Here is a 27,930-nt window from a genome sequence, read left to right as displayed (position 1 = left end):
TATGATGGATGATGATGTTAGATAATGTACGATGATGGATGATGATGTTTGATAATGTACAATGATGGATGTATGATGGATGATGATGTTTGATAATGTATGATGATGTATGATAATATATTTTAATGTATGATGATGTATGATAATGTATGATGTATGTATGTATGATGGATGATGATCTGATAATGTATGATAATGTATTTTAATGTATGATGATGTTTGATAATGTATGATGATGTATGATAATATATTTTAATGTATGATGATGGATGATAATGTATGTATGTATGATGGATGATGATCTGATAATGTATGATGATGTCTGATAATTCATGATGATGTATGATAATGTATGATGATGTGTGTGATGTATGATGATGTATGATAATGTATGTATGTAAGATGGATGATGATCTGATAATGTATGATGATGTCTGATAATTCATGATGATGTATGATAATGTATGATGATGTGTGTGATGTATGATGATGTATGATGATGTTTGATGGTGTATGATAATGTATGATGATGTATGTATGATGCATGATGATGTATTTATGATGTATGTATGATGTAAGATTATTTATGATGTACGATGTATGATGATGTATGTATGATGTATCGTGTACGATGATGTATCATGTATGTATGACGCATGATGTGTGTTACTGTCCTCTGGTCTGCAGGTATAACCACTGTGCTCACCATGACCACCATCAACACCCACCTGAGGGAGACGCTCCCTAAGATCCCCTATGTGAAGGCCATCGACATCTACCTGATGGGCTGCTTCGTCTTCGTGTTCCTCGCCCTGCTGGAATACGCTTTTGTCAACTACATCTTCTTCGGTCGCGGCCCTCACCTGCAGAAGAAGGTGGCCGAAAAGGCGGCCAAGTCCAACAACGAGAAGAGTCGGCTGGAGAGCAACAAAGTTCAGGTGGGTAGAGGGGTGTGTGTGTGTGTGTGTGTGTGTGTGTGTGTGTGTGTGTGTGTGTGTGTGTGTGTGTGTGTGTGTGTGTGTTTGTGTGGCTTTTGATATTGTTTTAGCGGGGTCAAGGGGGCTGCTCTACGTGTTCTACATGTTCTGCATGTTCTGCGTGGCCAACGTGTTTTACGTGTTCTATGTGTTTTACGTGTTTTGCGTGTTCTAAGTGTTCTACACGTTTTACGTGTTCTGCGTGGTCTACGTGTTTTACATGTCTTCGTATTGTACGTGTTCTACGTGTTCTGTCTGTTCTACGTGTTCTGCGTGTTCTCTCTGTTCTGCGTGTTCTGTGTTCTGTGTTCTACATGTGCGTGTTCTACGTGTTTTACGTGTCTGTATTCTCTGTGTTCTGCGTGGTCTACATGTTCTACGTGGTCTACGTGTTTTACGTGTCTTTGTATTGTACGAGTTCTGCGTGTTCGACGTGTTCTGTGTTCTACATATTCTCCGTGTTCTGTGTTCTACGTGTTGTGTGTTCTATGTGTTTTACGTGTCTTTGTATTCTGCGTGTTCTGCGTGTTCTGTGTGTTCTATGTTCTACATGTTCTGTGTGTTCTGCATGGTCTACATGTTTTACATGTCTTTGTATTGTACGTGTTCTGCGTTCTACATATTCTGCATGTTTTACGTTTTCTGCGTTTTCTGCGTGGCCTACGTGTTTTACATGTTCTGCGTGTTCTGTGTGTTCTGCATGTTCTATGTGTCCTTCTTGTTCTACGTGTTCTACGTGTTCTTGTTCTACGTGTTCTTCATGTTCTGTGTGATCTATGTCCTCCGTGTTCTATGTGTTCTGAATGTTTTACGTGATCTGCATGTTCTACGTGTTTTATGTGTCTTTGTATTCTACGTGTTCTGCGTGTTCTTTGTTCTACATGTTCTGTGTTCTACGTGTTCTGCTTGTTCTACGTGTTTTACGTATTCTGAATGTTTTATGTGTTTTACATGTTCTGTGTGTTCTGTGTTCTATGTTCTACGTGTCCTCCGTGTTCTGCATGTTTTACGTGGTCTATGTGTTTTACGTGTCTTCCTATTGTACGTGTTCTGCTTGTTCTACGTGTTCTGCATGTTCTGTGTTCTACATGTTCTACGTGTTCTGCTTGTTCTAGGTGTTCTACGTGTTTTGCATGTTTTACGTGTTCTGCGTGGTCTATGTGTTTTATGTGTTCTGCATGTTCTACGTGTTTTGTGTGTTCTATGTTCTACGTTTTGTATGTGTTCTTCATGTTTTACGTATTCTGCGTGTTCTAGGTGCTCTGCATGTTCTGTGTTCTACATGGTCTGTGTTCTATGTGTTTTACGTGTCTTTGTATTCTGTGTTCTGCATGTTCTACGTGTTCTGCATTTTCTGTGTTCTACATGTTCTGTGTTCTATGTGTTCTGCATGTTCTGCGTGTTCAATGTGTTTTGTGTGTTCTGCGTGTTTTACATGTTTTACGTGTTCTGCGTGTTGTACATGTTCTGCGTGTTCTACGTGGTCTACATGTTCTGTGTGTTCTACGTGTCCTGTGTTTTCTGCATGTTCTGCGTGTCAGTGTTCTATGTGTTTTATGTGTCTTTGTATTCTACATGTTCTGTGTTCTACGTGTTCTGCTTGTTCTAGGTGTTCTACGTGTTTTGCATGTTTTACGTGTTCTGCGTAGTCTACGTGTTTTATGTGTTCTGCGTGTTCTACGTGTTCTATGTTTTGTATGTGTTCTTCATGTTTTACGTATTCTGCATGTTCTAGGTGTTCTGCGTTCTGCGTGTTCTGTGTTCTGCATGGTCTGTGTGTTCTACGTGTTTCACATGTATTTGTATTCTGTTCTGCATGTTCTACATGTTCTGCATGTTCTGTGTTCTACATGTTCTGCATGTTCTGCGTGTTCAATGTGTTTTGTGTGTTCTGCGTGTTTTACGTGTTCTGCGTGTTGTACATGTTCTGTGTGTTCTACGTGGTCTACATGTTCTGTGTGTTCTACGTGTCCTCCGTTTTCTGCGTGTCTGTGTTCTGTGTTTTATGTGTCTTTGTATTCTACATGTTCTGTGTTCTGTGTTTTGCATTTTCTACGTGCTCTGCACTCTGCGTGTTCTGTGTTCTACGTGTTCTGTGTTCTGCTTGTTCTGTGTTTTACGTGTTCTGCGTTTTCTGCGTGGTCTACGTGTTTTACATGTTCTGCGTGTTCTGCATGTTCTATGTGTTCTTCTTGTTCTATGTGTTTTATATGTTCTACGTGTTCTTGTTCTGCGTGTTCTGCATGTTCTGTGTGATTTATGTTCTACGTGTTCTACGTGTTTCTTTATGTTTTACGTGATCTGCATGTTCTACGTGTTTTATGTGTCTTTTTATTATACGTGTTCTGCGTTCTGCGTGTTCTGTGTTCTACGTGTTCTGAATGGTTCATGTATTTTACATGTTCTGTGTGTTCTGTGTTCTATGTTCTGTGTTCTGCATGTTTTACGTGGTCTACGTGTTTTACGTGTCTTCCTATTGTACGTGTTCTGCTTGTTCTACGTGTTCTGCATGTTCTGTGTTCTACATGTTCTGTGTTCTGCTTGTTCTACGTGTTTTACGTGTTTTGCATGTTTTACGTGTTCTGCGTGGTCTACGTGTTTTATGTGTTCTGCGTGTTCTACGTGTTCTGTGTGTTCCATGTTCTATGTGTTCTGCGTGTTTTACGTATTCTGCATGTTCTAGGTGTTCTGCGTTCTGCGTGTTCTGTGTTCTATATGGTCTGTGTGTTCTACGTGTTTTACGTGTTTTTATATTCTATGTGTTCTGCATGTTCTATGTGTTCTGCATATTCTGTGTTCTACATGTTCTACGTGTTCTGCATGTTCTGCGTGTTCAATGTGTTTTGTGTGTTCTATGTGTTCTGCGTGTTTTACGTGTTCTGCGTGTTGTACGTGTTCTGCGTGTTCTACGTGTTCTGTGTTCCACGTGTTTTACGTGTCTTTGTATTCTGCCTGTTTTGTGTTCTGCGTCATGCTTGTTCTACATGTTCTGCTTGTTCTACATTTTTACGTGTTCTGCGTGTTCTTGGTGTTCTGCATGTTTTACATGTTCTGCGTGTTCTACGTGTTCTGCATGTTCTCCGTGCTCTACGTGTACTGCGTGTTCTGTGTGTTCTACGCGCTCTGCATGTTCTGCGTGTTATGTGGTCTACGTGGTGTGTTCTGCGTGTTATGCATGTGATGCATGTTCTGTGTTCTACATGTGTGTTCTATGTGTTCTGCGTGTCTGTGTTCGACGTGTTCTGCATTTTCTGCGTGTTCTGCGTGTCTGTGTTCTACGTGTTTTATGTGTCTTTGTATTCTACGTTCTGTGTTTTGCGTTTTCTACGTGTTCTGCGTTTTCTACGTGTTCTGCGTGTTCTATGTGTTCTATGTGTTCTACGTGTTCTACATGTTCTGTGTGTTCTACATGTTCTGCATTTTCTGCGTATTCTGCGTGTCTGTGTTCTACGTGTTTTATGTGTCTTTGTATTCTACATGTTGTGTTCTGTGTTTTGCATTTTCTACGTGTTCTGCGTTTTCTACGTGTTCTGCGTGTTCTACATGTTCAACATTCAGTGTGTTCTGCTTGTTCTACGTGTTTTACGTGTTCTGTGTTTTCTGCGTGGTCTACGTGTTTTATGTGTTCTGCGTGTTTTACGCATTCTGTGTGTTCTATGTTCTGCATGTTCTGCATGTTTTACGTATTCTGCGTGTTCTAGGTGTTCTGCGTTCTGCATGTTCTGTGTTCTACATGGTCTGTGTGTTCTATGTGTTTTACGTGTCTTTGTATTCTATGTGTTCTGCATGTTCTACGTGTTCTGCATGTTCTGTGTTCTACATGTTCTGTGTTCTATGTATTCTGCATGTTCTGCGTGTTCAACGTGTTTTGTGTGTTCTATGTGTTCTGCGTGTTTTACGTGTTCTGCGTGTTGTACGTGTTCTGTGTGTTCTACGTGTTCTGTGTGTTCTGTGTGTTCTGCGTTCTACGTGTTTTACATGTCTTTGTATTCTGCATGTTCTGTGTTCTACGTGTCCTGCTTGTTCTACATGTTGTGCTTGTTCTACATTTTTACGTGTTCTGCGTGTTCTACTTGTTCTGCATGTTCTATGTGTTCTACGTGTTCTGCATGTTCTCCGTGCTCTATGTGCACTGCGTGTTCTGTGTGTTCTACGCGCTCTACATGTTCTGCGTGTTATGTGGTCTACGTGGTCTGTGTTCTACGTGTTTTACGTGTCCTTATAGTCTATGTGTTCTGTGTGTTATGCATGTTATGCATGTTCTGTATTCTACATGTGTTCTACGTGTTTTATGTGTTCAACGTGTATGTGTTCTACGTGTTTTACGTGTCTTTCTATTCTACATTCTGTGTTCTGTGTTTTGCGTTTTCTACGTGGTCTGCGTTTTCTACGTGTTCTCTGTGTTCTATGTGTTCTGCGTGTTCTACGTGTTCTGCATTCTGCGTGTTCTGTGTTCTATGTATTCTGTGTTCTGTGTTCTGTTTGTTCTACGTGTTTTACAAGTTCTGCGTGTCTGTGTTCTACGTGTTTTACGTGTCTTTCTATTCTACGTTCTGTGTTCTGTTTTGCGTTTTCTACGTGTTCTGCGTTTTCTACGTGTTCTCTGTGTTCTATGTGTTCTGCGTGTTCTGCATTCTGCGTGTTCTGTGTTCTACGTATTCTGTGTTCTGCTTGTTCTTTGTGTTCTATGTTCTACGTGTTCTGTGTTTTGCGTGTTTTACGTGTTCTGCTTGTTCTACGTGTTCTATGTATTCTGCATGTTCTACATGTTCTGTGTGTTCTAAATGTTCTACATGTTCTACGTGTTCTGTGTTCTACGTGTTCTATGTGTTCTACGTGTTTTTATGCTCTGCTTGTTCTGCGTGTTATGTGTTCTACGTGGTCTGTGTGTTATATGTGTTTTATGTGTCTTTATGTGTCTGCGTGTTCGGAGTTCTGTGTGTTTTGCGTGTTTTACGTGTCTTTGTGTTCTATGTGTTCTGCATGTTCTGTGTGTTCTACATGTTCTGTGTGTCTGTGTTCTACGTGTTCTGCATGTTCTGTGTTCTACGTGCTCTGTGTTCTACATGTTCTGTGTTCTACGTGCCCTGTGTTCTACATGTTCTGCTTGTTCTACGTGTTTTACGTGTTCTACGTGTTTTGTGTTGTGCATGTTTTACGTGTTCTACGTGTCTGTGTCAGTCCATGATGTCGTGTAAAGTCTGTAATGTACAAACATACTTGTTCAGGTCACAAAATCTGACCTTTATGTCTGTTTGGTTTTAAATGAATACGCTGACTTCTGATGACCTCTGATGACCTCCTCCTCAGGTGGACGCTCATGGTAACATCCTGCTGACCAACCTGACCAGTGAGATGGGCGGAGCCGACATAATGGGCGCCCTCAACGACCCTCGGGCCACAATGTTCTCGTACGACAGTGCCAGCATCCAGTACCGTAAACCGATGACCAGCCGGGACCTGTACGGCCGCCCGGCTATCGACCGGCCGATGGTCCACAAGAAAAGCCGCCTGAGGAGGAGGGCGTCACAGCTCAAAGTCAAGATTCCCGACCTCACAGACGTCAACGCCATAGACAAGTGGTCCCGCGTGGTCTTCCCCATCGCCTTCACCTTCTTCAACCTGGTCTACTGGCTGTACTACGTCCACTAGGGCGGCGGCAGAGAGCCGCTGACCTCCTGGAGAAACTAGCTAGGTCTGTTACAGCGGTGGAAACAGAGGAGCGGCGGTACATTTGTACAAATCCTGTTTTAAAATGAGTAGAACTGGATATCTTTACAATGTAAATACAATTTAATATAAAATATATAAATAAATATATATAACAGAGATATAATTTATTAAAAAATCTATCACTTTTGCTGTATTCACACATAGATAGATATAGACAGAAATACTCCCATATTTAAGAGCCAGTGCGGGTCTGGTGTTTCTAAGTCCAGACCTGCTGAACAGACGTTATGATCTTCGGTTCTGTTTGGTTCTGATTCTTCTCTTCGGTTCTCTCACTCTCTGCATGTGAATGAAACACAACTATGATTTGCTTTCAGTAAAAAACTGAGAAAACAGGGCCCAGTGCAAAAAAAAAAAAAAAAAAAATCACTCAGTGGGTAACGAAGACAGTTTCCACCTCGTTATGGCTGAAGCTGATGAACAGACGCTGTTTCCATGACGACCAGGTAGTCTCACCTGGTTGAGTGCTCCAGCTGTTTGTCATGTATCATTGTGATGTTGGACAGATGTTTTCCATCGTCAGGGCTGAGTGCATGTTCACTGACCTGCGTTTCTTTTATTTCAAGATAAAGAAGCTTTGTATTATAATCACTTCATTTAGAGTAAGAACAAGACGTGATCAAACAGGAAGTAGTCCCACGTCTACCTGCGCTGACCTCACAGCGTCTGTTAGCACGCTCAGTGTCGTTTTCTTCAGAGAAATCAGGTACAGAACGACCAATGATGTCACCATGCCGTCAACAACACATTCAGATGCAACCCTCCGTCGCTGAACATGTTCAGACACATCACTCTTTCCTGTTAGTCTGCAAACCGCCTCATCCTCCTCACGCTATAACATCATAGAGGGCTCGCTTCATTAGCTCACGGTTGCTTTATTATGTAGCCCCATGCTGAGAGGCAGGGGTCAAAGTTCAAATTAAAGACACATTTCAGGAGACAGACAAGTGGTGAGGTCAGCAAGGTGGGTGTGGCTAACAGTTAGCATCGTCTGGAGTTCTCTGTATGTGATCTGTGTTCAGTCCTGAAGCAGGAAGTAGGAACAGCAGCACTTAGAGAGGGGACAGGTAACAGGTGTGGTGGACAGACGGGGGACGGACATGGTGGTCGTCATGGTTTCATGCAGCAGACCTCAGATTAACATTCATCTTTTTATTAGTTTAATTCGATCTTTCCAAGTATTGCATGTAAATTTAATAACTTATATTGTAATTGTTGTAATTCAGGTTTTTCCTTGTGTGACATCACTGGGGTCAGTGGGAGGAGTCACATGACAGCAGGACATGTGATGAGTTAAACTGTGCTGATGTGTTTCTCAGGTGTCTGTCAGTGACGTCAGCTGGTTGATCAGGTGATACGATGACTGACAGATATAGAAACGTCCACATGCAGCTGAGAGCAGGTTGACGTGTGGCAGATCATCCATGTTTAGCGTGTTTACCGTGAGGCTTGAGGCGTGATGCGAGCCGCTGGAGCTCCAGCAGGTCTGCAGAGAGGATCACGTGACAGGTTACCACAGGAGGAGGATCACATGAGCAGCTGGACGGACTCAAAGAGGAGCCTCATCTTAATATTATTTGTTAAATAACTATACAAACACGACTTTCCTGCTGTGGTGTGTCTGTTGGAGGGGGCGGAGCCGAGCACGCTGCTCCGCTGGTGTTGGTTAGATGAAGATCAGGTGACTGTGACCAGTGCATTTATTATATCACTATACTTTTATTTTCAGAATGCTTTTATTATATAATCTGAAGCAGAACTGTAGCACAGATCTTCTGGATGCCACTTTGTAATTTATACACAGACAATTAGAAACCATCTCCAGTTGCCATGGCGACACCAGTGCATCCAGCAGGTTCCTGTAATCCTCCTCTTGTGTTCATTTAAAAGGATTCAGTCGGTCTCCAGGTTGTCGGATCTAAATGTTCAGAGAGTCTTTGCCAGGAGCTTTAAATATCTGGATGAAGGTTGAAGTCTCTACATGCCGTCCCGCAGCCTGAGCTCCACACCTGAAAACATAAAGCACACTAAACTCTGGGTTGAATCATGACATGTTGGATTATGGGATGTCGTAGATACTGAACCTGAACACATGCAGCTTCCTCCTCAGGGCTCGTCACTGTGCACAACAGGAGAACGTGTTTAATAATGGAATTAGTTAACTGTTCAAAGATCCTCCTGCTGAGGACATCCTGAGGACAGTGATGGACGTCCATGTGAGGACACGTGAGCCGCTTGTCTGAGCACGGCTTCAGACAGAAACCTCCCAAACCAAGAAGCCCCCAACAGCAGATAGATTAGAGCTTCTCTAGGACACAATAGTAGCAGTGCTCTCTCCTCATGGCTGAATATTGTGCCTTTACCAAGAATCTCAATATTTTCACAGGGTTTAACTTCTATCTATTTAAAAGGAACCATATTGTACTTTTTAGCGTAAGAAGCAGCAGATGGACGCTGGAGAATCCTCTCCTTATCTAAACTAGATTGTAGTGAGACGTTCCAGCTTTACGATGACAATCTTTTGAACTCAGCTGAAGGAACTCTGCGAGGCTGTTTCTGTCGGGCCGAGCCGAGGACACGGAGGACAGGCTGTCTTTGTTCAGAAGTGAGGAGCAGATGGACATCCTTTCTGTGGACAGAGGAGCTAATGGACGTCCTGACGGAGTGAGCGTCCGGAGGCGGAGCAGCGGGACGCTGTGTGCTGAACTCTCATTGTATGAAACACTGTACAGTTTCCTCTCATGCTCTACATGTGCTCTCAACCGGAACGGGAGGTGTTGTTGGTGTTGGTCTGTAGGCGAAATGAAGACACTCTGCATGAATGGTTGTGCGTGTGTGCGTGTCCAACTCTGCTGCTGTTAAAGACATCCTCTCAACATACCCTCCATTAAGGTTCACAAACCTCACAGTTCAGTTTCAGTTTCAGATCCTTAAAGTAACGATACGTAGACACAGAAAAGGTGTAATATAAATTTAACATAAATTTAATATAAAGTAATGTACATTCATGTAATGTGACATGTTTATTTACTTAAGATACTTAGAATAGATCAACTTTGGCTTTTACCTCCTCATGAACAGGAACGCCTCTCAACTATTTGATCCAACAATCCTTCTACTCCTCCTCTTCTTCCTCCTCATCCTCATTATCCTCCTCCAGTTCTTCCTTTTCCTCCTCCTCTTCTTCCTCCTCCTCCCAGTGAGGACTCCATCACTCCTCCTCTATCATGTAACTTTGTTCTGTGAATCAGGTGATTACAGTGTTTGTATCTCTGAGTCTCTGATATCTTTGACTAAACAGCAGTGTGTGACATCCTGGGAATGAAGCCAGGTGTGTGTGTGTGTGTGTGTGTGTGTGTGTGTGTGTGTGTGTGTGTGTGTGTGTGTGTGTGTGTGTGTGTGTGTGTGTGTGTGTGTCAGACAGTAGGAGAACACAGAAAATAAAAATAATTTGTGTGGAGTTTAAATGAAATGCTGACATCTTATAAATTTGTTTTCTGCTGACTCATCAGCTGGTTTACAGGTTATATATATTTACATATGACTTCACCACATGTTAAAGGTTATATATGTTTACATTTGACTTCACATGTTAAATGTTATATATATTTATATATATTACTTCAGCACGTGTTAAAGGTTATATATATTTATATGACTTCACGTTAAAGTTTATATATATTTACACTTGACTTCACCACGTATAAAAAGTTGTATATATTTTCATGACTTCACCACATGTTAAAGGTTATATATGTTAACATAAGATTTCCCCAAATGTTAAAGGTTATAAATATTAACGTTTGATTTCCCCACGTTAAAGGTTATATATATTTACATATGACTTCACCACATGTTAACGGTTATATATATTTACATATAACTTCACCACATGTTAAAGGTTATATATATTTACATATGACTTCACCACATGTTAACGGTTATATATATATTTACATATAACTTCACCACATGTTAAAGGTTACATATATTTACATATGACTTCCCCACATGTTAACGGCTATATATATTTACACATAACTTCACCACATGTTAAAGTTTACATATATTTACATATGACTTGACCACTTGTTAAAGGTTATACAAACAGTACAAATTACTTCGGCACATTTTAAAGGTTATATATATTTAATTATGATTTCACCACACGTTAAAGGTTATGTATATTTGTATATGATTTCACCACATTTTAAAGGTTATATATATTTACGTGTGACTTCACCACATGTTAAAGTTTATACATGTTTACATATGATTTCACCACATGTTAAAGGTTACATATGTTTACATATGATTTCCCCACATGTTAAAGGTTATGTATATTTACATATGACTTGACCACTTGTAAAGGTTATATAAACAGTACAATTTACTTCAGCACACATTAAAGGTTATATATATTTACGTATGACTTCACCACGTCGAAGGTTATGTATATTTGCATTTAATATCACCACATTTTAAAGGGTATATATATTCACGTATAATTTCAACACGTTAAAAGTTGTATCTAATTTCATTTGACACGTTAAAGTTTATATATATTTACATGTGACTTCACCAAATGTTAAAGGTTATACATATTAATATAAGATTTCCCCCCATGTTAAAAGTTATATATATTTTTATTTGACACGTTAAAGTTTATATATATTTACACGTGACTTCACCACATGTTAAAGGTTATATATATTAACATAAGATATCCCCACATGTTAAAGGGTATACAAACAGAACATATGACTTCACCACATGTTAAAGGTTATATATGTTTACATATGACTTCACCATGTGTTAAATGTTACATATATATTTACATAAATTACTTCAGCACGTGTTAAAGGTTATTTATATTTAAATATGATTTCAGCACACGTTAAAGGTTATCTATATTTACGTATGAATTCCCCACGTTGAAGGTTATGTATATTTGCATATGATATCACCACGTTTTAAGGGGTATATATATTTACGTATAATTTTACCACGTTAAAAGTTATACATATTTTCATTTGACACATGTTAAAGTTTATATATATTTACACGTGACTTCACCACATGTTAAAGGTTATATATATTAACATAAGATATCCCCACATGTTAAAGGTTATACAAACAGTACATATGACTTCACCACATGTTAAAGGTTATATATATTAACATAAGATATCCCCACATGTTAAAGGTTATACAAACAGTACATATGACTTCACCACGTGTTAAAGGTTATATATATTTACACGTGACTTCATCACTGAAAAAAGGTTATATATATTTATATATGACATTACCATATGTTAAAGGCTATTTATATTTACATATGATTTCACCACATGTTAAAGGTTAGGTATATTTGCATATAATTTCAACACACATTAAAGCTTATATAAACAGTACAAATGACTTCCCAACATGTTAAAGGTTATATATGTTTACATATGACTTCACCATGTGTTAAATGTTACATATATATTTACATAAATTACTTCAGCACGTGTTAAAGGTTATTTATATTTAAATATGATTTCACCACACGTTAAAGGTTATACAGTGGTGTGAAAAAGTGTTTGCCCCCTTCCTGATTTCCAATTGTTTTTGCATGTTTGTCACTTAAATGTTTCAGATCATCAAACAATTTAAATATTAGTCAAAGATAACACAAGTAAACACAAAATGCAGTTTCTAAATGAAGGTTTTTATTATTAAGGGAGAAAAACAATCCAAACCCACATGGCCCTGTGTGAAAAAGTGTTTGCCCCCTCCTGTTAAAACATAACTTAACTGTGGTTTATCACACCTGAGTTCAATTTCTCAAGCCACACCCAGGCCTGATTACTGCCACACCTGTTCTCAATCAAGAAATCACTTCAATAGGACCTGCATGACAAAGTGAAGTAGACCAGAAGATCCTCAAAAGATAGACATCATGCCGAGATCCAAAGATATTCAGGAACAAATGAGAAAGAAAGTAATTGAGATCTATCAGTCTGGAAAAGGTTCTAAAGTCATTTCTAAAGCTTTGGGACTCCAGAGAACCACAGTGAGAACCATTATCCACAAATGGAGAAAACATGGAACAGTGGTGAACCTTCCCAGGAGCGGCCGGCCGACCAAAATTACCCCGAGAGAGCAGAGACGACTCATCCGAGAGGTCACAAAAGACCCCACGACAACATCCAAAGAACTGCAGGCCTCACTTGCCTCAGTTCAGGTCAGTGTTCATGACTCCACCAGAAGAAAGAGACTCGGCAGAAATGGCTGCATGGCAGAGTTCCAAGACCAAAACCACCGCTGAGCAAAAACAACATTAAGGCTCGTCTCATTTTTGCCAGAAAACATCTTGATGATCCCCAATACTTTTGGGAAAATACTCTGTGGACTGACGAGACAAAAGTTGAACTTTTTGGAAGGTGTGTGTCCCGTTACATCTGGCGTAAAAGTAACACCGCATTTCAGAAGAAGAACCTCATACCAACAGTAAAATATGGTGGTGGTAGTGTGATGGTCTGGGGCTGTTTTACTGCTTCAGGACCTGGAAGACTTGCTGTGATAAATGGAACCATGAATTCTACCGTCTACCAAAACATCCTGAAGGAGAACGTCCGGCCATCTGTTCGTGACCTCAAGCTGAAGCCAACTTGGGTTCTGCAGCAGGATGATGATCTAAAACACACCAGCAAGTCCACCTCTGAATGGATGAAGAAAAACAAAATGAAGACTTTGGAGTGGCCTAGTCAAAGTCCTGACCTGAATCTATTGAGATGCTGTGACATGACCTTAAAAAGTAGGTTGGTGCTGGAAAACCCTCCAATGTGGCTGAATTACAACAACTCTGTAAAGATGAGTGGGCCAACATTCCTCCACAGCTGGAAAAGACTCATTGCAAGTTATCACAAACTCTTGATTGCAGTTGTTGCTGCTGAGGGTGGCCCAACCAGTTATTAGGTTTAGGGGGAAACACTTTTTCACACAGGGCCATGTGGGTTTGGATTGTTTTTCTCCCTTAATAATGAAAACCTTCATTTCAAAACTGCATTTTGTGTTTACTTGTTATCTTTGACTAATATTTAAATTTGTTTGATTATCTGAAACATTTAAGTGACAAACATGCAAAAAAATAAGAAATCAGGAAGGAGGCAAACACTTTTTCACACCACTATATTACTTCAGCACGTGTTAAAGGTTATATATATATTTATATATGACTTCACCATGTATAAAAAGTTGAATATATTTTTATGACTTCACCACATGTTAAAGGTTATATATGTTAACATAAGATTTCCCCACATGTTAAAGGTTATAAATATTAACGTTTGATTTCCCCATGTTAAAGGTTATGTATATTTGTATATGATTTCACCATGTTTTAAAGGTTATATATATTTACGTGTGACTTCACATGTTAAAGGTTATACATGTTTACATGTGATTTAACCACATGTTAAAGGTTAAATATGTTTACATATGATTTCCCCACATGTTAAAGGTTATATGTATTTACATATGACTTGACCACTTGTAAAGGTTATATAAACAGTACAATTTACTTCAGCACGTTAAAGGTTATATATATATTTACGTATGATTTCACCACGTTGATATGTATATTTGCATTTAATATCACGTTTTAAAGGGTATATATATTCACGTATAATTTCACCACTTTAAAAGTTTTATATACTTTCATTTGACACGTTAAAGTTTATATATATTTACACGTGACTTCACCAAATGTTAAAGGTTATATATATTAACATAAGATATCCCCACATGTTAAAGGTTATATATATTTACATATGACTTCACCATGTGTTAAATGTTACATATACAGTGTATATATACTGTATACAGTGGAAAGTATTCAGACCCCTTTAAATTTTTCACTCTTTGTTTCATTGCAGCCATTTGCTAAAATCAAAAAAGTTCATTTTATTTCTCATTAATGTACACTCAGCACCCCATGTTGACAGAAAAAAACAGAAATGTAGAAATTTGTGCAAATTTATTAAAAAAGAAAAACTGAAATATCACATGGTCATAAGTATTCAGACCCTTTGCTCAGTATTGAGTAGAAGCACCCTTTTGAGCTCGTACAGCCATGAGTCGTCTTGGGAATGATGCAACAAGCTTTTCACACCTGGATTTGGGGATCCTCTGCCATTCTTTCTTGCAGATCCTCTCCAGTTCCGTCAGGTTGGATGGTGAACAGCCATTTTCAGGTCTCTCCAGAGATGCTCAATTGGGTTTAGGTCAGGGCTCTGGCTGGGCCAGTCAAGAATGGTCACAGAGTTGTTCCGAAGCCACTCCTTTGTTATTTTAGCTGTGTGCTTAGGGTCATTGTCTTGTTGGAAGGTGAACCTTCGGCCCAGTCTGAGGTCCAGAGCACTCTGGAAGAGGTTTTCTTCCAGGATATCTCTGTACTTGGCCGCATTCATCTTTCCTTCAATTGCAACCAGTCGTCCTGTCCCTGCAGCTGAAAAACACCCCCATAGCATGATGCTGCCACCACCATGTTTCACTGCTGGGATTGTATTGGGCAGGTGATGAGCAGTGCCTGGTTTTCTCCACACATACCGCTTAGAATTAACGCCAAAAAGTTCAATCTTGGTCTCATCAGACCAGAGAATCTTATTTCTCATAGTCTGGGAGTCCTTCATGTGTTTTTTGTCAAACTCTATGCGGGCTTTCATATGTCTTGCACTGAGGAGAGGCTTCCGTCGGGCCACTCTGCCATAAAGCCCCGACTGGTGGAGGGCTGCAGTGATAGTTGACTTTGTGGAACTTTCTCCCATCTCCCTACTGCATCTCTGGAGCTCAACCACAGTGATCTTTGGGTTCTTCTTTACCTCTCTCACCAAGGCTCTTCTCCCACGATTGCTCAGTTTGGCTGGACGGCCAGGTCTAGGAAGAGTTCTGGTCGTCCCAAACTTCTTCCATTTAAGGATTATGGAGGCCACTGTGCTCTTAGGAACCTTGAGTGCTGCAGAAATTATTTTGTAACCTTGGCCAGATCTGTGCCTTGCCACAACTCTGTCTCTGAGCTCCTTGGACAGTTCCTTCGACCTCATGATTCTCATTTGCTCTGACATGCACTGTGAGCTGTAAGGTCTTATATAGACAGGTGTGTGCCTTTCCTAATCAAGTCCAATCAGTTTAATTAAACACAGCTGGACTCCAATGAAGGAGTAGAACCATCTCAAGGAGGATCAGAAGGAATGGACAGCATGTGAGTTAAATATGAGTGTCACAGCAAAGGGTCTGAATACTTATGACCATGTGATATTTCAGTTTTTCTTTTTTAATAAATTTGCACAAATTTCTACATTTCTGTTTTTTTCTGTCAAGATGGGGTGCTGAGTGTACATTAATGAGAAATAAAATGAACTTTTTTGATTTTAGCAAATGGCTGCAATGAAGCAAAGAGTGAAAAATGTAAAGGGGTCTGAATACTTTCCGTACCCACTGTATGTTTACATATGACTTCACCACGTGTTAAATGTTATATATATTTTCATCAATTACTTCTTCACATGTCAAAGGTTATATATATTTAAAAATGATTTCATCACATATTAAAGGTTATATATATTTACGTATGATTTCCCCACACGTTACAGGTTATGTATATTTGCATATCATTTCACCATGTTTTAAAGGTTATATATATTTACATTTGACTTCACCACATATTAAAGGTTACATATGTTTACATATAATATCATCACGTTAAAGGTTATATATATTTACATATAATTTCCCCACATGTTAAAGGTTATATAAACAGTACATATGACTTCACCACATGTTAAAGGTTATATATATTTACATATGATTTCGCCACACGCTAAAGGTTATATAAACAGTCCTGAACAGAGATATAAATATAGATGAACTTCAGTATTGAAGTCAACAGTCTGTAACAGCTGGTTTATTTACTATATTTATTTAGTTTAAAGTTGTTCTAATGGGTTTAACAGATTTGTCTGAAGGTTGATTCTAGAAGGTTCTCATCTCTGTAGAACCTCTGAAGGTCTCTCAGATGGTTTGGATCCTCCGGCTCTACCTGAACACCACCCTACTTGAACACCACCCTACCTGAACACCATCCTACTTGAACACCACCCTACCTGAACACCATCCTACTTGAACACCACCCTACCTGAACACCACCCCACCTGAACACCACCCTACTTGAACACCACCCTACCTGCTTGGTTACCTAATCAATATTTTTGAGGAGTTGTGGTGGTTCCTGAGTTTTATTGAGGTTCTAGAATTTTTAAAAAATATTAAAATAAACATGAATCATCAGAGCACAATGTGAAGGGCCAGAGGAGGATCTGATTTCTGATTAACTTCCTAAAAACATGTCAGTCTTTATAGGAAATTGAGTGAAGCCTGATAGGACAAATGTGTACTTTATAAGTTTAAAATTAAATCTACAAGGTCGGATTAAAGAGGTAAAACTGTTTTATGATACAGAGATTTAGAATAATACTATTGATCATGACTGCAGCATCACTGCTCCATGTTAACTACAGTCACATCACAATCAACTGTTTATAATTCATGTGGAAATGAAACTACGTAAAATAAAATTCAACATCAACAAGAAACTTTTATTCAGGACGTTAATGATACAAAAACATAAAGTGAGTGATCAGCTGCTCATAAACAGAAAACATGACATCAGATGATTTGTCATCAGCTCTGCAGCAGAAACAATGACTCTTTTATACAAATAAAGCCGATTCTTCTGGATGTTCCGCAGTCGACGGCTGCAAACAGGTCACTGGTCCAAAATATGTCCATCACTTCAACTGCAGCACGACCTGCAACACACACATTAATATATATATATATATATATATATATATATATATATATATATATATGTATATATACCCATACATATACATATATATATATATATATGATATAATGTTAAAGGTTACATATATTTACATGACTTCACCACATGTTAAAGGTTATATATATTTACATATGATTTCGCCACACGTTAAAGGTTATATAAACAGTCCTGAACAGAGATATAAATATAGATGAACTTCAGTATTGAAGTTAACAATATATTATATAATATATATATATCGTTTTAAAGCCGTTCTTTTCTTTATTAATCACTATAGAGTTCGATACGCTTCTCTGCAGGAAGATCAGTCACATTTAAACTGGCTCATAGCGCCTATTGCTGGTGTGGAGGGCAAACTACTGAGGACATTTATGAGAACCATCACAGAAGGAAGACAGAAGTCACATGATGCTGTTCTGTGTTTGTAGGATCTATTTGCTGTGTTTTTCGAGATTATTCATCTCAGAAGAATCAGGAATATGTTGCTGTATTTCGATAGGTATGTTTAAGTCTTTAGTTTAATGGTGTTTTTGTTTTGGTCAGTTATAAAATCTCTTTTTTGTTTGTTTGTTCAGTTTTGGAAGGAGATGAGCTCTGTACATCAGCTGTTGCCACGGTAACACATCTGACAGCTGATTTTTTTTTTTAGAATGAAGAAGAGTGCAGAGAAGACGGTGATGTCTCCGGAGGACTCCGGTGTGTCTCTACCTTATTAGCAGCTTCCAATGAAGTGATGAGCGTGCTCAGTTCATCTCTGCTCATCTCCATAGTAACCGGCTGCAGGGCTCCGTTCTCCCTCACATCCAGACTGAGGCTGAGCAGGGGCGTGTGGAGGGATGAGATCTTATCACTGGACAGAGCTAACTGCAGGGGGACAGTGTTTCAGGGGACAGTGTCTCACATGTCTCGTGATGTCTCATGTCTTAATAACAGCTCAGTGATTATGCAGGCAGAACCTTGTCCAATCAGAGACATGAAGCTTCCTCGCATGCTCAGTGTTTGCGTTTCATACTGAACTGATTCACTATTAAAATGTGTTCATTAATAATAATAATAACAATAATAATAATAATAATAATGTAATGAGTCTATGAGGAGGATTACAGCGTGACCGTAGCAACATGTTAACCGTAAAATAACATTTAAAATAAGAAATTGAAGACATCAGTGATTCACCTTCAGCTGCCACTCAAAGTCCTGCAGAGTAGCAGAGGACATCGAGTACGTGGAGTCCAGCAGGGAAAGACGGACCTCCTCCTGACGGGACCGCAGGACACCCAGAACCACATCAGCACGGCTGCTGCCCACGTCGGACAGCAGGGCCAGCACCTGGACAGGTGGACAGGGGGACAGGTGGAAAGGAAGATAGTAGGACAGGAAGACAGGGGGACAGAAGGACAAGGGGACAGGTGGATGGTTTGTCTGTAATACAGTCTCGTCTGAAGAGGACATTCATGTCTCTCCATCTCACCTCCTGGTCGGAGCTGTCCGTCCCCACAGCCCAGCGGAACATGTCCTTCAGAGACCGGATCAGCTGCAGCCACTCCTGCAGGCTCCAGGTGGCGCTGCGGTCCATCTTGAGAGGAGGCTCCCGCCCACAAAGACCGTCCACCACCCTGTGACACAACTACACACCAACACACATTAACACACACATCAACACACACCAACACGCACCAGCACGCACCCAGCACACACACACCAACACACATCAGCACACACCAACACACACCAGCACACATCAACACACACTAACACACCAACACACACCAACACACACCAACACACACCAGCACACATCAACACACACTAACACACATCAACACATCAACACACACCAACACACACCAACACACACCAGCACACACCAACACACACCAGCACACACCAGCACACATCAGCACACATCAGCACACATCAGCACACATCAGCACACACTAACACACCAACACACATCAACACACATCAACACACACCAGCACACACCAGCACACACCAACACACACCAGCACACACCAACACACATCAACACACACTAACACACATCATCACACACCAACACACACCAGCACACACCAGCACACACCAACACACACAACACACACAACACACACACACACCAACACATCAACACACACACACACCAACACATCAACACACACCAACACGCACCAGCACACACCAACACACACCAACACACACACACCAACACATCAACACACACCAGCACACATCAACACACACCAACACACATCAACACACACAACACACACACATCAACACACACCAACACACACCAGCACACACCAACACACACAACACACACACATCAACACACACCAGCAAACACCACACACACACACCAACACACACCAACACACACCAGCACACACACCAGCACACATCAACACACACCAACACACACCAACACACACCAACACACACCAACACACATCAACACACACCAGCACACACCAACACACACCAGCACACACATCAACACACACCAGCACACACCAGCACACACTAACACACACCAGCACACACCAACACACACCAGCACACACCAACACACACCAACACACACCAGCACACACCAGCACACACCAGCACACATTAACACACACCAGCACACACCAGCACACACCAACACACACTAACACACACCAACACACATTAACACACATTAACACACACCAGCACACACCAACACACATTAACACACACCAACATACATTAACACACACCAACACACATTAACACACACCAACACACATTAACACACAACAGCACACATTAACACACATCAACACACACCAACACACACCAACACACACAACACACATCAACACCCACCAACACACACCAGCACACACCAATACACACAACACACACCAACACACACACCAACACACACCAGCACACACCAACACATACCAGCACACACTAACACACACCAGCACACACCAGCACACACCAACACACATCAGTACACACCAACACACACTAACACACACACCAACACACATTAACACATACCAGCACACACCAACACACATTAACACACACCAACACACACCAACATACATTAACACACACCAACACACATTAACACACACCAGCACACACCAACACACAACAGCACACATTAACACACACCAACACACATCAACACACACCAACACACACCAACACACACCAGCACACACAACACACACAACACACACCAACACACACCAGCACACACCAGCACACACCAACACACACAACACAACACACACCAACACACACAACACACACCAACACACACAACACACACACACCAACACACACAACACACACCAACACACACCAGCACACACAACACACACCAATACACACAACACACACCAGCACACACATCAACACACACAACACACACCAGCACACACATCAACACACACCAACACAACACACACACCAACACACACCAACACACACCAGCACACACCAGTACACACTAACACACACCAACACACATTAACACACACCAGCACACACACAACACACACCAACACACACCAGCACACACTAACACACACTAACACACACCAGCACACACAACACACACCAACACACATTAACACACAGCAGCACACACCAACACACAACAGCACACATTAACACACACTAACACACACCAGCACACACCAGCACACATTAACACACACCAACACACATTAATACACAACAACACACGTCACAACATGAAAACGGACATGTCTACAGACAGGGGGACATCCAGAACTCTGCTACATGTTTAACATCTTACCCATCATGCACTACGAGTCCTAAATAAATAAATAAAGCGGCTCTAACTGGAAGTGTGTTTGGACTCCTGAGTGTCTCTCAGCTGTCCAAAACTTCCTGTCCCCATCTGTCCCTCAGCGGACACTCACCGTTAGACAGTCCGTCTCCGGTAACCTGCTCAGAAACTCCACCATGTTGGCTTCTGCTTCCGCCTGCTGGCTGATCAGCTGATGTCTGTCACATGACACAGACACAGGTCCTCTGGAAGAAATGGGGAAACTGATCTTCGTCTTTAAAGGCTGTTTACAGTATACCGTTTTAATTATTCTTAATATAAACCGGAAGTGAAACTGTCAGCCGGATATCACATATTGTTTTAATAACGTTACCAGTTTAGTTTTGTTATGATCATTAGAAAAGTGACCTCATGCAGATGTGTGAAATATTATTTCCACGGTGTGTAAAACAGATCACGTTAATGCCGAATTAAATTAAATAAACACAATATTTCATGCAGTTATTAGCTCGTGCTGAAGTTGGCGCGTGCTGCGTCTGGCCCTGGATGAACGTTAAATGTGACTCTTTTCCAGCGGAAGTGCGTCGGAGCTCGTTTCCCCGTGAAGCGGAACACGTCGCTGCTGCTGTTTCCGTCTTGCTCGGTGTCCGTCGGTGGCTGTTCGTACGGAGCTCTCCGCTCAGTTACCGACCGGAGTCCCGGCGGCTCGGGACACAAAGCAGGTGAGTTCAGTCCGGTTACTGAAAGGTTTCCGTTCATCCATCAGAGGACCGGAAGACTGTGTTCAGTCGGAGGAGCTGCAAGCCGACCTCTTCTTTATTTTCACCAGTACTTTTTATTTATTAACTTCATGAGATATTACAACATTGAACTTTATATGGACAGCTTCATCGGCGATGTCTCTGTGTCTGTCTGTCCATGGCTCTGTCCCTCGGTGGGACAGTCCGTCAGATAAGCAGCAGAGTAAACAGGCGTGTCTTCAGGCTGCAATGTAACTGTACAGGTGTCAGTACGTTTACCTGAGTGAGGCCCCGCCCCCTTTGAGGATTATCCTGATTTATTGATATTTTAATGTTGTTAGTTGTTTGTGTGAGTTGATTGATGTCAGTCTGTCTGTCTGCTGGTAAACATGTTGTATCAGCTGAATTCTTCTTAATGTTCCTGATGTTCTCCTGCACACAGCTCCATGCAGGGCTCTCCTCTGACCTCTGACCTCAGCAGTCCTGTAGTCTGCAGCCATCAGCTGATTCTCCAGGAGTTTGAATCACATGTTCATGTTGAATGTGTTCATCATGTGTGATTAGTCCTGGTTTAAAAACAACATGCTGCGCTCAGAGGACACGTCCTCTGTCTGTCCTTTGTCTGTTGTCTGTCTGTCCTCTGTTTGTCGTCTGTCTGTCGTCTCTCTGTCCTTTGTCTGTCTGTCTTCTGTCTATCGTCTGTCTGTCTTCTGTCGGTCCTCTGTCTTCTGTCTGTCGTCTCTCTGTCGTCTGTCTGTCTTCTGTCTGTCATCTGTCTGTTTTCTGTCTCTCCTCTGTCTGTCGTCTTTCAGTCGTCTGTCTGTCTGTCATCTGTCTGTTTTCTGTCTGTCCTCTGTCTGTCGTCTTTCAGTCGTCTGTCTGTCTGTCCTCTGTCTTCTGTCTGTTTGTCCTCTGTTTGTCATCTGTCTTCTGTCTCTCCTCTGTCTGTTGTCTGTCATCTTTCTGTCCTCTCTGTTTTCTGTCTTTCTGTCTGTCGTCTGTTTGTTGTCTGTCGTCTGTCTCTCCTCTGTCTGTCCACTTTCTTCTGTCTCTCCTCTATCTGTCTGTCTGTCTTCTGTCTGTCCTCTGTCTTCTGTCTGCCCTCTGTCCTCCCTCTGTTGTCTGTTATTCTTCTGTCTGTCCTCTGTCTGTCGTCTTTCTGTCTTCTTTCTGCCATCTGTCTATCGTCTGTCTGTCTTCTGTCTGTCTGTCTGTCCTCTGTTTGTCATCTGTCTTCTGTCTCTCCTCTGTCTGTTGTCTGTCGTCTTTCTGTCTGTCTGTCTTCTGTCTCTCCTCTGTCTGTCATCTGTTTGTTGTCTCTCTGTCTTCTGTCTGCCCTCTGTCTTCTTTCTTTCTGTCCTCTGTTTTCTGTCTGTCATCTGTCTGTCTGTCTTTCTTCCATCTGTCTTCTGTCTGTCGTCTCTGTCTGTCTGTCTTCTGTCTGTCCTCTTTCAGTTGTCTGTCCAGATGATCAGAAGGAGCTGCACCTCAATATTATCTTTTATAATCACGATCTGTTACATCATCAAGATATTTATGAACACGTCTCATTTTATAAACAGCGTTTATGTTCATTACAGTTAATGTTCAGGAATGAAGCAGAGAGACATCACTGAGTTCCAATGGATCCTTGGAGGGTTCATGAGGAAACCTCCTGTCTGACCAGGTTCCTCCATGAAACAGGTTTATTCACTTCTTAATGGAAGTCTGCCGTCTGTGTTTGTTCAGATTTACTCTTCAGCAGAATGTAAACACGTCTCTGGAAGTCCAGCATCACTGATCAGGAGGGAAGTAGGAGACCGCAGCTCAGAGGACATCTCTGCTCTGTGGTTCAGGAAGGAAAGGGGAGGAGCCAGACACATGTGTTAGTGACATCACACTGCGGTCCTGCGTTGTGTGTCAGCCGTGTGCGAAGGATGTCAGACTGTTTCATCATGAGATGTTAGAGGATTATAATAATAAACATTAGTGATGAACTGGCCTTCACTATTAAAACCCTCCATGTTTTCTTTCATTCTTAGATCACGCGTGTGATGAAATAATTCAGCATGTTTCTTATTGTTTTATTTTCACTGTGTTTGTTAGAACTGCAGCTTCGTTGGTTCATCTTGAGATCCGTGAGAGAGTTTAAAGTTATTATGATTTATATATTAATAATAAATCTGTTTCTGTAGGATGAGGACACTGTGAGCAAGGAGCAGAGAGGAGCAGAGAGGGAGCAGAGGAGCAGAGAGGAGGAGGAGGAGGAGGAGGAGACTTGATTGAGCTTCGGCTGCAGATGGAGCGCTTCCACTGGGTGCAGCATCGCTGCAGACAGCTGCTAGCGGGGGAGTCGGGGCGAGGCTGCTACTCCCCTCCCGATGGACTGTCCACCAAGAGCTCCCCTCAGAGTGCGGGGGGGAGGCGGAGGACGGTGTTCGCCCGTCACGGACCGCACCATCAGGAGCACCAATCTGCATCCAAAAACTACAAGAGCAACGCCATCCGCACCACCAAGTACAGCCTGCTGACCTTCATCCCCATGAACCTGTTCCAGCAGTTCCACAGGTCAGAGGTCAAACATGTCTACTTCTCACCTACAGTTGTTTGATACCACAATAAATCACAACTGTCCATCACACCTGGAGCCATCACACTGAGTGTTTTTATCATCTCTGGCTCCACCCACCTCCGGCCCTCAGTTTCTGTCTCCGCTGTGTTTATACTGAGGTTTGTTGGGTCACTCTGAGGACCAATCAGCTTCTGCACTGATTTTTTTAATTCTGAACTTAATGGAGTCGGATGACGTGAAACGACCAGTCACAGAAACTCTGAGTAATACTGAGAAAGAACGATGTCTCAAATTAAAAACAGGGCTGTGGTGAACTGGTTCAGAATCCCAGAACAGGCTCAGGCCAAAGATGCATGCAGTATCTAGGTCTGGTCTGGTTTCACTTCCTGGTTTTAAGGCTCCTTCCTCCTAGCCTGCTGCTGTGCTCTGACTCTGCAGGGCAGCCAACCTCTACTTCCTGTTCCTGGCGCTGCTGAACTGGGTTCCGGTCGTGGAGGCCTTTCAGAAGGAGATCACCATGATCCCTCTGCTGGTGGTCCTCGCTGTCATCGCCATCAAAGACGCTCTGGAGGACTACCGGCGCTACGTGTTCGACAAGAGGGTCAACAACAACGTGGCGCGGGTGTTCTGTGGGTGAGTGGGGTGCTCAGATGGAGGACCGACTCGGGACGACTCAGGGGACGACTCAGGGGACGGCTCAGGGGACGACTCGGGACGATTCAGGGGACGACTCAGGGGACGACTCGGGACGATTCAGGATTCAGGGTAGGATTCAGGAGCTAATTAAAGGACTAAATAGATTATTAATTCATATTTAAGTTATTGATAAACTGTGCTCCACCAGTTGCTGCTCAGACTCACTGTTCACTGTCTCAGAGGGACTTCCTGTCAGTGATTGCTCCCTACAGCTGCTCCCTGTACTGTTTGGTTATTGGTTGGGTACTGACCCATAATTATGAACCCTTATCAATACTTTATGAGTGTTCATTATTATCCTGGATGAATATTAATAATCTGTTTCCCACAGACCACAGCAGGTCCAGAGAATGTTGTTCTACCAGTAAATCTGTTCAGGTTTATTAACGGTCTGCAAACATCATAAAACATCTGACTGAAGGAAAATAGATATTCAAAGTGAACGTGTGTAAAACCTCCACCGGTTTCTCTCTAGCTTTGAACAGGGCGGAGCTACAACAGCTGTCCCTCAATTCAACTTTGGACTCTGACAGTTTACAGCCTGAGTTCCTGCCAGAGGAGTGGCCATTGAATCAAACGTCCACCTGTCGCACCTGCCTGTCCACACTTCACTGAGACTGGACCGAGGGACGGACGACATGACCGCAGAGACAAAGACAGAGACAGAGTGTAGTTCATATTAGATCAGATGTAGTTCAGATTAGATCAGATGTAGTTCAGATTAGATTAGACGTAGTTCAGATTAGATCAGATGTAGTTCAGATTAGATCACCTGCAGGGAGAGAAGGCCTCAACCCTCCGGTTGATCCACTGGAGCAGTGGACTCGTGTAGTTTGGAGCATCCGTCCCACCTTCAGTCTACCAAGAAGCAGCTGAGGATGAAGAGGGTGGTGGTGTCTTCGTCCACAGAGGATGAGGACCTGAGTCGGACCCTGAGGTCGTATAGAGGGAACAGGATCCAGACTACCAAGTACTCCCTGCTGTCCTTCTTGCCCAAGAACCTGTTCGAGCAGCTTCATCGCTTCGCCAACGTCTACTTCATCTTCCTCGCTGCTCTCAACTTTGTTCCCGTGGTGGAGGCCTTCCAGCCGGAGGTTTCTCTGGTTCCTATTATTCTGGTTCTGTCGGTTACGGCTCTTAAAGACATCTGGGAGGACTGCCGCCGCTTTAAGACGGACCGGTTAATCAACAGGCTCCTTTGTAATGTTTACAGCAGGTAGAGTCCGAGATGGCCAGTCGGACGATCCGTTCTATACGGCTGAGAAAGATTCAGGTGAAAGGACAATGCTCCGTGTTGGAGTGATGAGCTCTCCAGAGGGGATAATTGTAAATGAATGAATTAAATGAACCCAAAACATTTGAAGAAAAAGAACTAAAAAGATTTCTACTGGAAACTCAATCGATTTCTGGACCTTTTATGAGACGTTTTATACACTGAAATACAGTTTGAGGTCAAGAATAAAACTTCAAGTCAAAGTTATTTAACATTAAAACAAAGAAAACGACTAAACAGTCAAATTTAAGCCTACAGAGAGTCAAAAACGGAAGTGATGAAAGTAGGTCAGTAATTTCAGGTCAAGACTTCCCGACAACAAATTTCAACAACCTGCTAACAACTTCAAACAACTTCAACCAACTTCCAATGACTTTTAACAACTTCAAACAACTTCTAACAACTTCAAACAACTTCTAACAACTTCCGACTTCTAACAACTTCCGACGACTTCTAACAACTTCGAACAACTTCAAACAACTTTTAATAACTTCAAACAACTTCTAACAATGTCTAAAAACTTCAAACATCTACAAACTTCAACTTCCAACATCTTCCAACAACTTAAAACTGCTTAAAACAACTTCAAACAACTTTTAACAACTTCAAACAACTTTTAACATCTTTTAACAACTTATAACAACTTTAAATAACTTCCAACAACTTCAAACAACTTTTAACACCTTTTAACAACTTCCAACAACTTCTAACAACTTTTAACAACTTAAAACAACTTCCAACATCTTCTAACAACTTAAAACAGCTTAAAACAACTTCAAACAACTTCAACTAACTTCAAACAACTTCAAACAACTTCAAACAACTTTTCACACCTTTTAACAACTTATAACAACTTCAAATAACTTTCAACAACTTCCAACAACTTCAAACAACTTCCAACAACTTTTAACACCTTTTAACAACTTTTAACAACTTCCAACAACTTCTAACAACTTTTAACAACTTAAAACAACTTACAACATCTTCTAACAACTTCAAACAACTTCAAACAACTTTAAACAACTTCAAACAACTTTTAACAACTTCAAATAACTTCCAACAACTTCAAACAACTTTTAACAACTTTTAACAACTTATAACAACTTCTAACAACTTCTAACAACTTCTAACAACTTCAAACAACTTCAAACAACTTCCAACAACTTCCAACAACTTCCAACAACTTCCAACAACTTCAAAAAGTTCAAATAACTTCCAACTTCAAATAGCTTCCAACAACTTCCAACAACTTCCAACA

At 41.4% G+C, this 27,930-nt stretch overlaps 3 protein-coding genes and 1 long non-coding RNA gene across 5 annotated transcripts in view; 3 read left to right on the top strand and 1 right to left on the bottom strand.

Annotated features, from left to right (window-relative positions):
• Nucleotides 1-9,847, top strand: part of gabrb1 (gamma-aminobutyric acid type A receptor subunit beta1) — a 41,420-nt gene extending 31,573 nt beyond the window's left edge. Inside the window, exons 8-9 of the mRNA XM_069723474.1 lie at nucleotides 688-938; nucleotides 6,288-9,847. Coding sequence (XP_069579575.1) covers nucleotides 688-938; nucleotides 6,288-6,629 — 593 coding nt within the window. The 3' untranslated portion in view covers nucleotides 6,630-9,847. The remainder of the gene's footprint in view (nucleotides 1-687; nucleotides 939-6,287) is intronic.
• A 33-nt stretch (nucleotides 9,848-9,880) lies between these two features.
• LOC138635800 (uncharacterized) lies at nucleotides 9,881-11,139 on the top strand. Its single transcript, XR_011312175.1, has 2 exons — nucleotides 9,881-10,650; nucleotides 10,770-11,139. It is a non-coding gene; the product is annotated as an uncharacterized lncRNA (long non-coding RNA).
• Nucleotides 11,140-17,332: 6,193 nt separating this feature from the next.
• commd8 (COMM domain containing 8) lies at nucleotides 17,333-21,647 on the bottom strand. The gene is made up of 5 exons (XM_069723478.1): nucleotides 21,546-21,647; nucleotides 19,079-19,234; nucleotides 18,784-18,936; nucleotides 18,316-18,471; nucleotides 17,333-17,566 (listed from the first exon to the last, which is right to left on the bottom strand). Exons 1-5 carry the CDS (start codon nucleotides 21,588-21,590, stop codon nucleotides 17,546-17,548), a joined length of 531 nt encoding a protein of 176 aa, XP_069579579.1. The 5' UTR covers nucleotides 21,591-21,647; the 3' UTR covers nucleotides 17,333-17,545.
• Nucleotides 21,648-22,042: 395 nt separating this feature from the next.
• atp10d (ATPase phospholipid transporting 10D) overlaps nucleotides 22,043-27,930 on the top strand; it is a 29,451-nt gene continuing 23,563 nt past the window's right edge. Inside the window, exons 1-3 of one of the 2 annotated variants that reach the window (XM_069723473.1) lie at nucleotides 22,043-22,134; nucleotides 24,327-24,699; nucleotides 25,142-25,336. In XM_069723473.1, coding sequence (XP_069579574.1) covers nucleotides 24,431-24,699; nucleotides 25,142-25,336 — 464 coding nt within the window. In that variant the 5' untranslated portion in view covers nucleotides 22,043-22,134; nucleotides 24,327-24,430. The remainder of the gene's footprint in view (nucleotides 22,135-24,326; nucleotides 24,700-25,141; nucleotides 25,337-27,930) is intronic. The other variant, XM_069723471.1, reaches the window with a different exon arrangement.

Source organism: Brachyistius frenatus, unplaced genomic scaffold, assembly GCF_029030835.1.
Source record: "Brachyistius frenatus isolate BFR_SWC_R1_liver_20210118 unplaced genomic scaffold, ASM2903083v1 Contig_329, whole genome shotgun sequence".
Classification (NCBI taxonomy): domain Eukaryota; kingdom Metazoa; phylum Chordata; class Actinopteri; family Embiotocidae; genus Brachyistius; species Brachyistius frenatus.
Note: the sequence above shows the minus strand (reverse complement) of the source record. Positions and strands in the feature narration are given on the sequence as shown.